Source organism: Bos indicus, chromosome 3 (genome assembly GCF_029378745.1).
Source record: "Bos indicus isolate NIAB-ARS_2022 breed Sahiwal x Tharparkar chromosome 3, NIAB-ARS_B.indTharparkar_mat_pri_1.0, whole genome shotgun sequence".
NCBI lineage: Eukaryota > Metazoa > Chordata > Mammalia > Artiodactyla > Bovidae > Bos > Bos indicus.
Genome location: NC_091762.1, coordinates 108,398,729 through 108,413,277, shown reverse-complemented (window position 1 = coordinate 108,413,277; position 14,549 = coordinate 108,398,729). Strand labels below are relative to the sequence as shown.

The 14,549-nt window shown below is 51.0% G+C and overlaps 1 protein-coding gene across 1 annotated transcript in view; it reads right to left on the bottom strand.

Moving 5' to 3' along the window:
* EPHA10 (EPH receptor A10) overlaps window positions 1-10,369 on the bottom strand; it is a 42,996-nt gene extending 32,627 nt beyond the window's left edge. The window contains exons 1-4 of the mRNA XM_019957807.2: window positions 10,193-10,369; window positions 7,997-8,061; window positions 6,610-7,288; window positions 237-392 (exon numbers count right to left, since the gene is read on the bottom strand). Coding sequence (XP_019813366.2) covers window positions 237-392; window positions 6,610-7,288; window positions 7,997-8,061; window positions 10,193-10,298 — 1,006 coding nt within the window. The 5' untranslated portion in view covers window positions 10,299-10,369. The remainder of the gene's footprint in view (window positions 1-236; window positions 393-6,609; window positions 7,289-7,996; window positions 8,062-10,192) is intronic.
* Window positions 10,370-14,549: the final 4,180 nt, after the last annotated feature.

Sequence of the window (14,549 nt, the reverse complement as noted above, 5' to 3'; positions counted from 1 at the left end):
GAGCCTAACCTCATCCCTTCGTCTAGATTCTCTCTGTTGTCCTGGTTCTTCCATCCCCAGGCCCAAGCCTGCGGTGACCACCCCTCCCTCCACTCTGCCGTCTGGGGGGCAGGCCCCCCACGTGAGCCCTGGCGCTCCCCAGCGTGGAGCCCCTGCCCTCACCACACCTCGATTCCGCCTTTACAGACTGCCCCCCACCCCCTGCCCGTGGTAAAGCATTCAGGAGCTGGACTCACGGGTGCAGGACGCCGAGGGCGGGTCGGTGGGCGAGCGCGCATAGCTGTCCTGGCACACGCAAAACGTGGACGCGTTTTCCAGGGCCCGGCTGTGCTCTGGGCACGGTGAGCAGAGGGGCCGCCTCGGGGACACCTTGTAAAACCCTGGGGGACAGGCTGCGGGGAGGAACTGCGTGAGGAAGGGGCTACACCACAGCCTCTCTCTCCTCCACTTTCCTGATTGGGGTGGGGCTGCGTTGCTGCTTTTAGCAATTCACTGAATGCTCATAACAACCTGTGAGATTTGCACTTTATCCTCATTTCAAAAATGAGGGAACTAAGGCTCAGAGAGGTTAAGTAACTTGCCAGATGTCCCACAGCTAGTAAATGGAGGGATTCCAACCGCAGCCGACTGGTTCAGAGCCCACACCACACTGCCCTAATGCCCACTAGAAGAAAAGGAGCCAGGCTTTCCGGTTTTGATGTGAGGACAGAAGGGAGAGGCCTCTGAGGGTTGTTTCCCAGTTACTAAAGGACAGACACCCACACACTCCCAATTAGAAACACTGCCACACACAAACACATACACACTTGTCAGAGCTCATCCTCCCACCTCCACTGTTTGAGGGTTAATGCATCATAAATCCTCTACTGACGCACTTGGTCCCCATTTAGGAGTGGAGCCTGCCACTCTTAAGTGGAGGGAGAAGAGGGACCATGAAAGTTCCTTCGTTCTGACACCTCCTCAGTTACTTTGCTTCTCTCACTTCCCTCACCTCCCCTAGAAGTCAGTGGTTAAAAGCACAGGCTTTTATATATAAACTACCTGGGTTTGCAGCTGAGTTGCACGACTTATTTGCTTTGTGGCCTTGGGCAAGTTGGTCCACTTCTCTGAGCCTTGCATAGAATACCTACCTCAAAAAGGTGGTTGGAGGGTTGAGATAAAAGATGCAAACTGCTGAGCCCAGTACAGACAATATTTGCACACTAATGGTAGTAATTACTCTTCCTCCAGCACAGGCCTAGAGTGGAAACAGCTAAACACCCACTTTAAAAGGTTTCTCACCAGCTGGGCCAGGGAGGGAGGCAATGGCTGCTGGCCCTCCTCTCAGAGCTTGGGTGGTCCTCACCAGGTTCCCTGTCCCTGCCAGGATTTCTTTATCCCTCTCCTCTGGTTTAGCTTTTTGTGGAAGACTGGTGGCTCTCCAACCCCAAAAAGACATACTACAACAGAAGGGATGCAGACTAGCCCTTGGGAAGAACTTCCAGCTCTCTGGGAGCAGAGGGTAGGGGCTGAGGGTTCTCATCTGGAGGCTTAGGTTTGGCGATGGGTCCCTCTTGCTTAGAGCCCTGGGCTTTGGGCTGCTTTGGGCAGGGCCTCCAAAGCTCAGGAGCCTTTGGAAGTCCCTGCCTTTGGAACAAAGCACGGGGCTCACTAACATCTGGTCTGGGCAGCAGCAGTCAGGCTGGGACTCCGGAGGCCTGGGTTCCAGTGTTAGCCTTGCTACTTCCTAGGCCTCTCTGGCCTCAAGAAACCAGACAAATGCGAACACTAAGCATGGCCTGCCCACCTCCTTCGGAAGTAAGAGAGGGACATGTTTGCAGGATCGCACAGCAGGAGGGAAAGAATGTGGGAGGCTCCTTTCTCCGTGTGTATGTGTGTCTGGGGTCCCAGAGGTGGGTGGTCCAATCAGAGACAGCATTGCTTATATCTACTTTGAGAGGCTCTATTTAGAAGAGGTTGTATGGAGGGGCAGACTCAGGAAGGGACTCCTGAGAACCAGACCCCTTCCTCTTTTCCTCATGGTCAGAGTCAGAATTTCAGGGATCCTCTAGTTGAATGCCCTCTGGCCCATCTTCCAACAGCTTTCCCAGCAGGAGCCACAGTCTTTGCTCAGATACTTGGTAATGGGACCCCATCTCCTTCTGAGGCGGCCTCTGTTGAACAATGCTGGCAGTTTGAAAGTGCTTCCATTTAAATTGCACGGCAGCCCCCTAGGGTACTTTCCCCCAGCTCTAAGAAGAAAGGGGGAGTCCAGAGAGATTGAGTAACTTCTCACAGCCCCTCAGTACCAGGCGAGCTGGGATCTGAGGCCTCTGCCCCCTGTAGGGGGCACTGTGGGGGAGTGGGAATAGCAAGTCACAGCTGTTAGGTTGCCACCTGGCTCACATTGGCATTCAGTAAGCAGGTGGTGGGATTTCCCAGGTGGTTCAGTAGTAAAGAATCCACCTGCAATGCAGAAGACACAGGTTCGATCCCTGGGTCAGGAAGATCCCCTGGAGAAGGAAATGGCAACCTGCTCCAGTATTCTTGCCTGGAAAATTCCATGGACAGAAAAGCTTGGTGGGCTACAGTCCTTGGCGTTGCAAAGAATTGGACATAACTTAGCGACTTGGCAACTGAGCACGCAGGCCTTCATGCTGAGCCCAAATCAGCCTCTCTGCATGTAACCCGCCTCATGCCTCTCCATCGCAGGGACTTGATGTACCCTGTGGAGCCTCAGCATGTCTGCTTGGGTCCCTCTGCTCCAGGGCAGTCCTACAGAGATTTGAAGACACGAGTCATACACTCTGACTTTTTCCACCAAGGGAAACCCTGCATCTTTCAATAATTCCTCTGGTGGCTGGGAGAGGAGCAACAAGAGTCATGGCCATTAAAGAGAGATGCCTCTGTGTGTTTGTCTTCAGAGAGGGCTCTGTAATAGCTACAGAAAACACTTGCAAAGCCTTCCCTTTTAAAATACAAACCTGACCATTTCATTTCCCTTTTTGAAACCCTCCAACAGCTCCCCAATGCCTACCCCACCCATGCCACACTGAACTTTTCCTTTTCCACCTCTGCATCTTGTCCCATAGTGTCTTATGCAACTTCTCTCCTGGCAAAGGCCTATGTTTCTCCAAATCCTAGTTCAAAATAATCTCCCTTATGAAGCTTTGCCTGGCACCCTCCCCACGTCCTTACTCCCTAAGGCAGAGCTGATGCCATTACAAATGGCCTTTGTCTGGTCTCAGCCAAAGTCAGAAGTGGGATTGGGTTCCTGAGTCTGTGTGTGTGTGTGTGTGTGTGTGTGTGTGTGTGTGTGTGTGATTGCCTAGAATGTATATCTAAATCCGCTCCTGAAGTCCCTGATCCATTTGTGATTGCCTAGAATGTATATCTAAATCCGCTCCTGAAGTCCCTGATCCATTCATTCAACAATTTTTTAGCATCAGCTATGAGCCAGGTGCTGTTCTAGGCTCTGGAGCTGCAGTAAAGCAGAGGTGAGTAAAGCAGAGCAAGATTCCCCTGTCCACTGGTACAGGTGCCCCCTCCTAACCCACAGAGAGAAGAGAGGCCATCGGTTGGTAATTCTCTTCTCTATCAGCTCTTTCCGGTAACAGTACAGGGAGTGGAGCCATAAAAACAGTCCATTTAAGGTATGGGCAGCAGGGCACTGTATTTAAAAACAATAAAACTGACTAAAACGTGGCCTGCTTTTTGTTAGCAGCATGCATCAGCAATTCTGATCCACATCAGTAATAAAATACTTCTTCCCCAGAGGCTGACGGCCTCCCCCAATTTGGTACCCCTTTGGCTCCCCACCTCCTGTGTAAACAAGGCTCCCTCTCATCTACAGTAAAAAAAATCCTCTCTCCACCCAATGTCCTCCTCAAGACATCATACCCTCTTCTCCCCTTTCAAACGCAGCCTCCAGAGAGTGTTTACATTCCCTGCCTTTAGCTCTTCAATTTCCTTCATCCTCTTACCTGCTGCAGCTGGTAAGACCTCCATCACTCAGCTGAAACTGCTCTCACCAGGGCCACTAGGCAGACATTGACCAATCCTTGCATTACCCGATGGCTCACCAACACTGCAGGCCATCCCCTCCTGGAACTTCCATCACTCTTGTTGCTGTTTAGCTGCTAAGTCATGTCCGACTCTTTTTACCCCATGGACTGTAGCCCGCCAGGCTCCTCTGTCCATGGGATTTTCCAGGCAAGAATACTGGAGTGGGTTGCCATTTCCTTCTCCAGGGGGTCAGCCTGACCCAGGGAACAAATCCAGGTTTCCTGCTTGGCAGGCAGATTCTTTACCACTGAGCCACCCAGGAAGCCCTCCATCATCCTTGGCTGCCATGAAATCACACTCTCCTCCAGCCTCTGATCACTGCCTTGCAGTCTTCTTTATAGCTCCCCTTTGTATGTTGCTGTTCTGTGAGACTTCATCATTGGCCGCCTTGCTTCTTACCCCACACATTCTCCCTGGTCTGTCCCAGCCAAACCCATAGCTTCAAGTTGCATCTATCTCTCTGTTGCTGAGCTCCAGACCCGCTTTCTAGCTACCTCTATTTGAGTGCACCATGGACACCATCAATTCTTTATGTGTATTCATGCCCTGTGTTCTCTACTCCAGTGAATTACCATCTGTCCATTCCATCCTCTGGATGCAGATCAGTCAAAATGGACTCCTTCCTCCTTTGAAATCAATGGTCACCAAGTGCTGTGGAGGTTTTCTTGTTATTACATCCATCCTTGTCACTCAGTGAGCTCTGCTACTCCCTTGGTTCAGAACCCGTGCTCCTTCTCCTGAACTATTACATCATCATCCTTCCTCAACTTCTGGCCTCTAATCCTTCCTTCTCCAGCTTTTTCTTTGTAATAGCAGCTCAAGTGATATTTTGAAAATACAAATCTGAATTTGTCAGATCTCTGCTTCAAACTCTCCCTAATGGTCTAAAGCATGAAGTCTAAGCTCTTTATCCCTTCTTTATCCCCACTCAAGCCCTTCATGAATTGCCACTCCTCTTTTCCAGCCCCTTCACCCGCGCATCCCCAAGTGCCCTCTTCTGTATCCATGCTGACTTGCTGAGCCCCAAGCATGCCATGTTCTCGCCTGCCTCCATGCTTCTACATACACAGTCTCTTACCTCAGAATTCTCTTGGCTACCTGGAAGAAAGGCCTTATCAACATCTCTCTCTACACTTAGAATTGGGTTCTCCTGTCTCCAGGCTTCCTCAGATTTCTATTGATATGTATCACTCTTTATGCTAACTGCTCACTCACCCAGTACATTTCCATTGAGCACCTACCATATGTCCCATTATGGACACTGGAGCTGCTAAGATAATACAACCCATTGTCTGAGCTCAAGAAGTTCCTAGTCGAGTGATAGAAACACTAGAGGTCACTGCAGACCATGGGGTAAATAGACGATGTAGAAATACAGGTTTGGAGAACCCAGAAGTGGATCCCAACCTTTCCTGAAGAGCCCAGAAAAGTTTTTATCTCCAAGTCTGTTACTGAACCACAAGAGCCCCAGGGAAAAGATGGTGACATTCATTTATAAACATATCACACACCCTCAATAAATGCAGGTGAGGTGTTCTCAACTCATGTTGAATGGATGACTGAACAAAGGGATGAGAGCATGTTTAGTCACTTCTCCCACTGTCTTCCCACCACTGTATCAATCTCTCTATTAGCTCATACATCATCCTGTTGTGACTTTTAAATGTTTACATCTTTCCACTTAGACTATGAATTTCTCAAGAGTTGAGATTTTGCCTGATTCATTTTTGTTGCCCTGGCACCAAGAGAAGGACCTGGCTTAGAAAAAGCATCACTTGGTCTTTCTTCATTAAGTGCACATGGTTCACACCCCATTCTTACCCTCAGTCCTCAGAGCTACAGATAGAGAAGGAGAGACCTGTTCCTGGTGCCCCCACAGACCAGAGAGTCTAACAGAACCCCCAACATGAAGGATCTCCCCCGGGGGCACAGTAACTCTAGTTCAGAGAGTTGGGTGGGATCTTAGTAGTGACCTAGTGCAATTTCCCAATCTCTCTCTCCAGCTCAAGAATCCTCCTGCCCGCCTCTGACTTGTATATTGTTGGTGACAGGGAGCTCACTCCCTCTGATGTAACCAATCCCAGCAGCTTCTAGCTAATAGAGCTGGGCTATTGTAGAGTTCTTTCCAATGCACAGGGGAGGCAGCATGGTGTAGTAGAAAGAACCTGAGAGTTGGGCAAATCTGGATTTAAAACTCAGTTCCCTGTTTCTTAACTGCAAGTGAGGTGTTAATCTCTCTGAGCCTGTTTCCTTATCTGCAAAACAGGGATAAAGATGTTTTTATTGCTGTGAATAAATAAGAAGGTCTGTGTGAGGTGTTTATCATGGTGCCTGAAATACAGGTCCCTGATGACCCCTTGTATGCAGTCAAATCCATCTCTCATTAACTTCACTCACTGGTCCTGGCTGCACCCACTGGGAGCACCACAAAAAGTCAGGACTCCCAGCTCCATACCCCACGACTTCCCCACTCCCCCTCCTGCCTCTTTCATCTAGGACACACTCTCTCGCAACTGCCACCTGCGGGCTACACTCCCACACCACACCCCCCAGGGCGCTGGATACCTTCACAGATGTCACCGCGTTCTTGGAATCCCGCACTGCAGCTGCACCGGCCCACGGGCACCAGCCACTCTCCATCGGCGCCGCAGTGCATGCGCGGGGGGCTGCCGGGCTCCCCTTCTGAGTGTGCCACGCATGTTCCGGTCACCTCCACCAGCGTGGAGAAGGCGCTCTCGGCTGCGGTGGCTGGGAACGCCGCCAAGCCCCGCACCGTGGCGCGGCACTGCTTGTAGTAGACTCGCACAGAGACTAGAGCCACGCATGCGCCCACGTCCTGGAAGGCCAGGTGGAAACCCTGCCGGCTGAGCGGACCGATCTCGCGCACCTCTGTGTTCAGCTTCATCTTGCGCTCACCCAGGTCGCCCTGAGTGAAGCTCTCGTCTGCCGCGATTGTGTCGATCTTACGGGGCCGGCTGCCACCTGGGCGGGTACGCCCGCGGCCCAAATCGGCCTCGGTTTCCAGGTAGTAGACATTGAAAGTCTCCTTGCAGGTGCCCGCGGCTCCAGGGATGCTGCTGCAGTCACGCAGTGTGAACTGCAGCTCCACGAAGATGCGCTGCCCGCGGCCGCGGCCGATCCAGCCAGTCTGCAGCCAGTTGTCCTGGTTGGGCTCCAGCACGTTGCACACCTGGTATGTGCGAATGGGACGGTCGTGCTCGTCCACGCCGCTGATCTCCTCCCACTGGGGAAGAGAACAAACATGTGGGCGGCTTAGAGCCAAGGCGCCCCCAAGAGGTCGAGCCCTGGCGTTGACTGGGGCTGAAGTCCCCATTCCCCATCATTTTGCATTCTCTTCTCCCCTCCTTCCCCATACACACCCCTGAAATTATAAGACGCAGAGCTGGGAGAAACCTTGGAGACAACTTAGGTCCAGTTGACAGGGAAAACGGGCTCCAGAGAGGGGTGACTTGAGTGGATAGACACTTCCTCTTGTAGCAGAAGTAAGAAGTCTCCTTGCTGTCCACCCCATGCTCTTTCCACAACACTAAGCTGCTGTCACACCATCACATCTCCCCCCATTACCCCAAGTTTCCAAGCCCCTTTTAGGATTCCAAGTCTTGCTTATCCTGTCAATCCATCAGTCAACAACATTGCTTAGTGGACCTACTGGGTGCAAGGCACCATCCAGCATTGGTTCCATCCAGATGCTGTCTGTTCCTAGACACACCCAGTTCTCTTATCAGTTTTTTTTTTTTTTTTTTTTTTTTTTTGCGGTCTGACTGAAGAGTCAACCTTTTTCTAATAGGCCACTCTGGCTTGAAGCCAGGGCTGCTGGAGACTACATGCTCTCAGGAGCATTTTGATCTGATGTAGCCACGGAGAGATAAAGGGGCTGAGTCCTGGACCACCAGGAGCTCCTTGGGACAGAGAGGGAAAGGTTTACACTTACCCCATTACTTGGCAGTGCAGTCCAGCCCAGCTCAGCTTGGGAAGCTTTGGAATCCAAAAGGATGACTAGAGAGAGGGAAGAACAGAAATGTCAGAAAGTTCGGGGTGGCGGGGTGAGAACCTTTGGTGAGTTCACTTGAAATTTGCTGACTGAGAAAACAGAGAATGTGGTGAAGGATACAGACAAGTTTTTCCCACTTCATATATCCCCATGATAAGGCATGAGTAGGTCTAGTCTAAAGAAAGGTAGCCACAATGATTAGGGAAGGAGCCTGTATTAGTTTTCTATGACTGCTGTAACAAATTACCACAAATTTAGTGGCTTAAAACAACAAAACTTTATTATATTACAGTTCTGGAGGTCAGCAGTTGAAAATCAGTTTCACTGGTCTAAAGTCAGGGTGTTGGAAAGACTGGTCCCTTCCGGAGGCTCAAATGGGAGAATCCATTTCCTTGCCTCCTTTAGCTTCTAGTGGCCACCTGGATTCCTTGGCTTGTGGCCCCCTCCTCCATCTTCAAAACACATCATTCCAGCCTGTTTCCTTCTCTAACTCTGACTTCTGTGGCTCTAAGGGCCATTGTGATTGTAATCGGGTCACCCATATAATCCAGTGTAACCTCTCCATCTCAAGACCCTTAGCCATACCTGCAACGTCTATTGCCATTTATGATAATATTCACAGGTTTTGGGGATTCAGGTATGGAAATATTTGGAGAGTCATTATTCAGCCTTGCATGGAATCCATGACATGTGCTCTAAGATTGGCTCTAAAATGGGGGGATCAGTGACCCCCCCCCACCTTCCCAGATCTCCCAAATTATAACTGAGTGTCAAGAAGAGGGAGAAAGTGATCATATCCGAGAATTCTTGTACACATTCCTGAATTCACTCATACTCATGGGTTCTTCTGAGGTCTGGGGTCACCAGGGATAGGGGAGACTTGAACTTTTTAGTTTGACTCCCAGAGCCTCTGGGGAAAATGAAGTAGAGAGACCCTGCCAGCAGCAAAAAAAAGTAAAAATCTTTACCTCCTCAACCAGCCCCTTTCCCAGGGGCTGTCATCTCCACTGCTTTTGAAAGATTATCAGGATTCCTTTAATATATAAAGCCATGACCCCTTCTAAACCAGAGATGCATGTGGTCACTTTCTTCCCCCATGAGGCATCTGACCTGCAGTCTGAATTCTGCTGTCAATATGGGTTCCAGAGAAACACTGGTTAGAATAGCACAGCAGCAGCTCAGAGCCAGAAGCCCAGGCCATCCCCAAATCTTTGAAGATTACTCATCTGGAGCTTAAGCAAGGGGGTGTGGCTCCAAGGTGAGCCCTTTAAAGGGGTTGGCCCCAGAGGTGTCAGTGACAATGAGCAGGACCACTGACAGCTTCCCGATTTCGGTGTAACCGACAGCACATCGGAATTGCATATTGGAAAGCATCAGAGATCTAGCGCCCAGAACAACCCCGAGGCCAACGCCTCAGATTCCAGCTCCTCCAGTTCCTGCACCTGGATATTACGCCTCTGGATTTAACTGAGTGTACAGCTCCCTCAAATTCAGGGTCAGACGCAAAACGCAGTCTCTGGTACAGCGAGCACCACCGAACCCGGCAAGGCAGATTGCGCTGGTTAGGCTACACTCCAAATTCAGCACTGCGGACAGCTCCCTCTGGTCAGCACGTCGGACAGCTCCCAGACTCTTTCCCCCAATCCCCCACCCCACGCCCTCTCACCCACATTTGCCACCAGACCGCCCGCCCTCGTCGCCCCACCAGCGCTCTACCTTCTGTTTGCCACGCAGTGGTCCCCTAGACTCCCCACTGTTCCGGCTCCATCCCATCTCCTTATACTCAGATTTCACCTCCGCATCTCCCTGCCCCCACACCTTCCACCTCCAGTTGCTCAGCCTGTCCGTCTCACCGGCCCCTGAACCGTCGCCTCTGGCTCCCACGTCTGGCTTCCTGGTCTCTTTCTTCCCCAGCCTCCCAGGTCTCCAGCCCCCGAGCTCCTCAGTGCTCCTCTCTTCTTCGTTGCTTAGCCACCTTTTCCTCTCTCTCCAGTTCTTTGCTTCTCGCTGTCCGCTTGCTTCAAACCCCAATACAGACTCCAGTCTCTTCGTACGACTCCTTCCTCAAGCACCCCGGTTCTTCAGCTTCCTATCTTTTGGCATCCAAGCCTCCAAAACAGCCACCAGTCTCCTCACCTTCCTCTGCGGTCCCTGGCCTCCCCGGCCCCAAAAGCAAGGCGAGACACAGCGGCATCAGGCAGATGAACAGGCGCAGTGGATGTGGGCCGGCGCCGGTCTCCATGGTCCGCAGACCGAGCTGTCAGTGCGGCGGCGGCTCAAGCCGCGCCAGCCCCAGCACCGCTGAGCAGTGCCCCCAGACCCTAGCGCTGGCTGTGGGGCGGGATCTCGCCTGTGACCATCATCCATGGGCACCAATCCCTATGTACCACCGCGGGAAGTCCACCAATCCCCGCCAGGAGAAGGTGGAGAGGTGGAGTTTCACAGGCCAGGGGCGGAACAGCAAATTGGAGGGGGAAAAGGAAGGGGTCCCGCCAGTCTCCAAACCATGGAGGGTGGGGCAGCGCTGAGACCTGGTTCGGTTCATGGGGAGAGGGATGACCTGCCGTAGGTGGCCCAGAGCGCTGAACCTTAGCCTCTCATTCCTGAGAAACAGGCAATGTGGGCGTGGCTTAAGGAGGAGCAAACCGCGGCGAGGCAGCGACACTTAAACAGCCTCTGAGCTAACCTGGAAGACCCCTAGTACCCAGGACTTGCAGGAGGTTTTGAAGACTGGTGTCCCGACCCGAAGCTCTGGGAAGCTCCTCTATCTTCTAGCCCTTGTCTTCTTCTTGTATCTGCAGCTTTTGGTATCTCGTGGCTCCACCCCGCCCCCTTTCTCCCCGCCTTCATCTCTCTCTCTCTCTCTCTCTCTCTCTCTCACACACACACACACACACACCGGGGAGGAAGAGGCCAAGCACGACCCCGAGAGCTACACGAGAAAGGAGAGTAAAGTGGAAGACACAGTGCCACACTACCAGCAGCTCTTCCGAGGCTGGGGAATCATGTGGACGCCGGGATGGGCGATTGATAGATTTTGCATGAACGAGTGGTTCCCCAGGTTCTTGCTTCTGCAGCCAGGACACAGGCAGCCCTCTCCGCGACCACCCCTTTCCCCAGTCTGCTCAGAGCCTGGAGTTCCCCCCTTTATAAACGCTCTCCGCCCACCTCGGGGACTCGTGAGGAAAGCAGCGGCCAGACTCCCAGGCATCAGCGAGAGAGGAGGAGTAATCCTCACAGAGTTCACCCAGCCCTGAAGGAGTCGAAAGGAAACGTGGAGCACGACCTCTGTCTTGTGAAGGTCATTTATGTGCTGGCTGAGGGTTTAAGGCGTTGATGGTGGGAAGGGCTGGAGCCCTCCAGGATGAGGGAGGCGGCTACTGAGCGCCACCGTCTGGACTGAACGTGAGCAGAGAAAGCTCCACCCACCCTGTGGCTTTTCAGAGCTCTTTTCTTGGGGGCCTAACCCCTCTCCTTTGGAGGCTATATTAGCTAGAGAAGCCTTGAGAATGAATGTGAGTCCTGCATGGCCTGGATGTCTGTGCATTTTTTATATATGTACTCCACACCCTTCAGCCAACACTCACCGGGTGCCATGTTCTGTGCTGAGAATACCTGAGTGAATCGCCCTGTCTCTGCACAGTCCATACTTCCATGAGCACCAAACGGAATTAAAATTTCTGACATCATAAAGCATTGGTCATTTACAAGCCACTTTCATGTGTCACTTCGTGTGTGTATGTGTGTGGTATGTGTACAAGCTTACTCACAGACATACTTGCTGGACAGCAACAGTAGGAAGAGAGGCTGGGAGAAATTGAGTTCCTTAGCCCGCACAAAGAAAGGTCATCAGGAGAGGCTGAGGCTCGGAGACAGAAGAAGACCGAAGCTCTCTGAGGAAGCATACGGAGGTGTGGCATCCCTGCCGGCCCTTGGATGCAGGCGGAGGCTCTGAAATCAGATCTACCTGAAGAAGGGCTCTTACACCCCCACCTCCTTCCCATCTTTATTCTCTACACGCTCGATTTTCCCCTCCCCCTTTCCCCAGCGCTGGGAGATGGTATTTTTAGAAGCTGCTTAGAGACCCAGGACTCCTTTCATTTCAAAATGAGTCCTCACTCAACCACTCCTCATCCCTCTCTTCAAAACGGGGTCCCATCCTTTTTGCAGTCTCTAAGGCTCCAGCCACAGCTTCTTCCCTGAACTCCAGGAACTTCAACCCAGAGGTTCTGACCCCATGTGCTAAAACAAAATGCAGCCTTCTGTGATCCTCACAAGGATCATTCAGAAGTCAAGAAGATGGAGGAAATTATCCGAGGAAAACCACACAGAATGACCCAACAAATCCCTGGTTGTCTGGAGTCTGTTTCCCACCTCTCCTATCACACACCCCTGCAGGCTTCTCGGGGAAATCACCAGATCAAGACCCTAAGAAAAGGGAAAGAAGAGGAAAAGAAGAAGTGAAATATACCTTGTCTTTCTTCATCTGAACAATTCATCTATAATAAAAGCAGAATGGAGAAGCCCCCTGTGTATGCAGATATATGCAAATCAGCTGGATCTTAATAAGAGTCGCTCTAAGGCGACTCCACTCTCACCAGGAGGCTGTGGAATAGACACCTCAGTAAAGAAATTCAGGAGGGCTTCAGATGGAAACTGAACTGTGGTTTATTGTGAGCTTTAAGTGCTAGAGGCAGTCAACCAGGAACCGGGTTAGATCCCTCCATAGAACAGCAAGCCTGCACGCTGTTGGCGGGGTGGGGCGGTGGAAGGGTGCGGTGCTTCAGTAGGTTCTGTCCATGGTACTTAATTATGAGACCAAGGGTTAAGGGCAGTCTTGTTTCTTTCCATGGTGCTGAACCTACCACGGTCAGGACCCTCTATTTTCAACTGGACATAGGACTTTTCTGCTGCTGCACTGATTCTCAGCCCAAGTCTCTCTGCCTGCCCTTTCGGCCTATAACCAAGATCCAAATATTCAAGTCTCTAGAAGACAATCAGCCTTACTCCCTGGAATAAGAGTGGAGGGTCCTGGAACCCTTCCAGTTCAGTTCAGTCACTCAGTCGTGTCTGACTTTTTGTGACCCCATGAATCGCAGCATGCCAGGCCTCCCTGTCCATCACCAACTCCAGGAGTTCACTCAGACTCACTTCCATCGAGTCAGTGATGCCATCCAGCCATCTCATCCTCTGTTGTCCCCTTCTCCTCCTGCCCCCAATCCCTCCCAGCATCAGAGTCTTTTCCAATGAGTCAACTCTTCACATGAGGTGGCCAAAGTACTGGAGTTTCAGCTTTAGCATCATTCCTTCCAAAGAAATCCCAGGGCTGATCTCCTTCAGAAATGAACTGGTTGGATCTCCTTGCAGTCCAAGGGACTCTCAAACGTCTTTTCCAACACCACAGTTCAAAAGCATCAATTCCTCAGCGCTCAGCCTTCTTCACAGTCCAACTCTCACATCCATACATGACCATAGGAAAAACCATAGCCTTGACCTTTGTTGGCAAGACGGACCTTTGTTGGCAAAGTAATGTCTCTGCTTTTGAATATGCTATCTAGGTTGGTCATAACTTTCCTTCCAAGGAGTAAGCATCTTTTAATTTCATGGCTGCAATCACCATCTGCAGTGATTTTGGAGCCCCCCAAAAATAAAGTCTGACACTGTTTCCCCATCTATTTCCCATGAAGTGATGGGACCGGATGCCATGATCTTTGTTTTCTGAATGTTGAGCTTTAAGCCAACTTTTTCACTCTTTGCTTTCACCTTCATCAAGAGGCTTTTTAGTTCCTCTTCACTTTCTGCCATAAGGGTGGTGTCATCTGCATATCTGAGGTTATTGATATTTCTCCCTGCAATCTTGATTCCAGCTTGTGTTTCTTCCATTCCAGCATTTCTCATGATGTACTCTGCATATTAGTTAAATAAGCAGGATGAAAATATACAGCCTTGACTACTCCTTTTCCTATTTGGAACCAGTCCATTGTTCCATGTCCAGTTCTAACTGTTGCTTCCTGACCTGCATACAGATTTCTCAAGAGGCAGTTTTCTCTGCTACTCCTCTCAAATCCCATCTGAGGTAATGATGGCAAGGATGCTTCTCTCTACTTCTACCTCACTGTCTCCAGGATGCTGAGAGAATACATGGTGGAGCTGAGAAGTTTAATTCAACATCCAAATATAGAGAAGTGGTCTTCCAGGGAGCAGATCCAACTTCCCTGCAACCTCCACCTCCAAGTGGTTGAAAGTTACACATCTAGGGGCTGAAATTTTTATCTCTTCCTTTTACACAGATGCAGAAAGTACATTTGTCCTGGCTAAACACAGAAGATCATCTCCTTCATGAAGAGGACCAAGAGTGCTCCAGAGAAGTCAGGGTTAAGCCCTGCTCTCAAGAAAAAGGACAGGGAAGGAGCAAAAAGCAGTGGGGGCCCCTACTGCTCAAGGAAACATTTCCAGTTTGTCTCTTTCCTCTTCTGTTCCATCTCCCACTCTC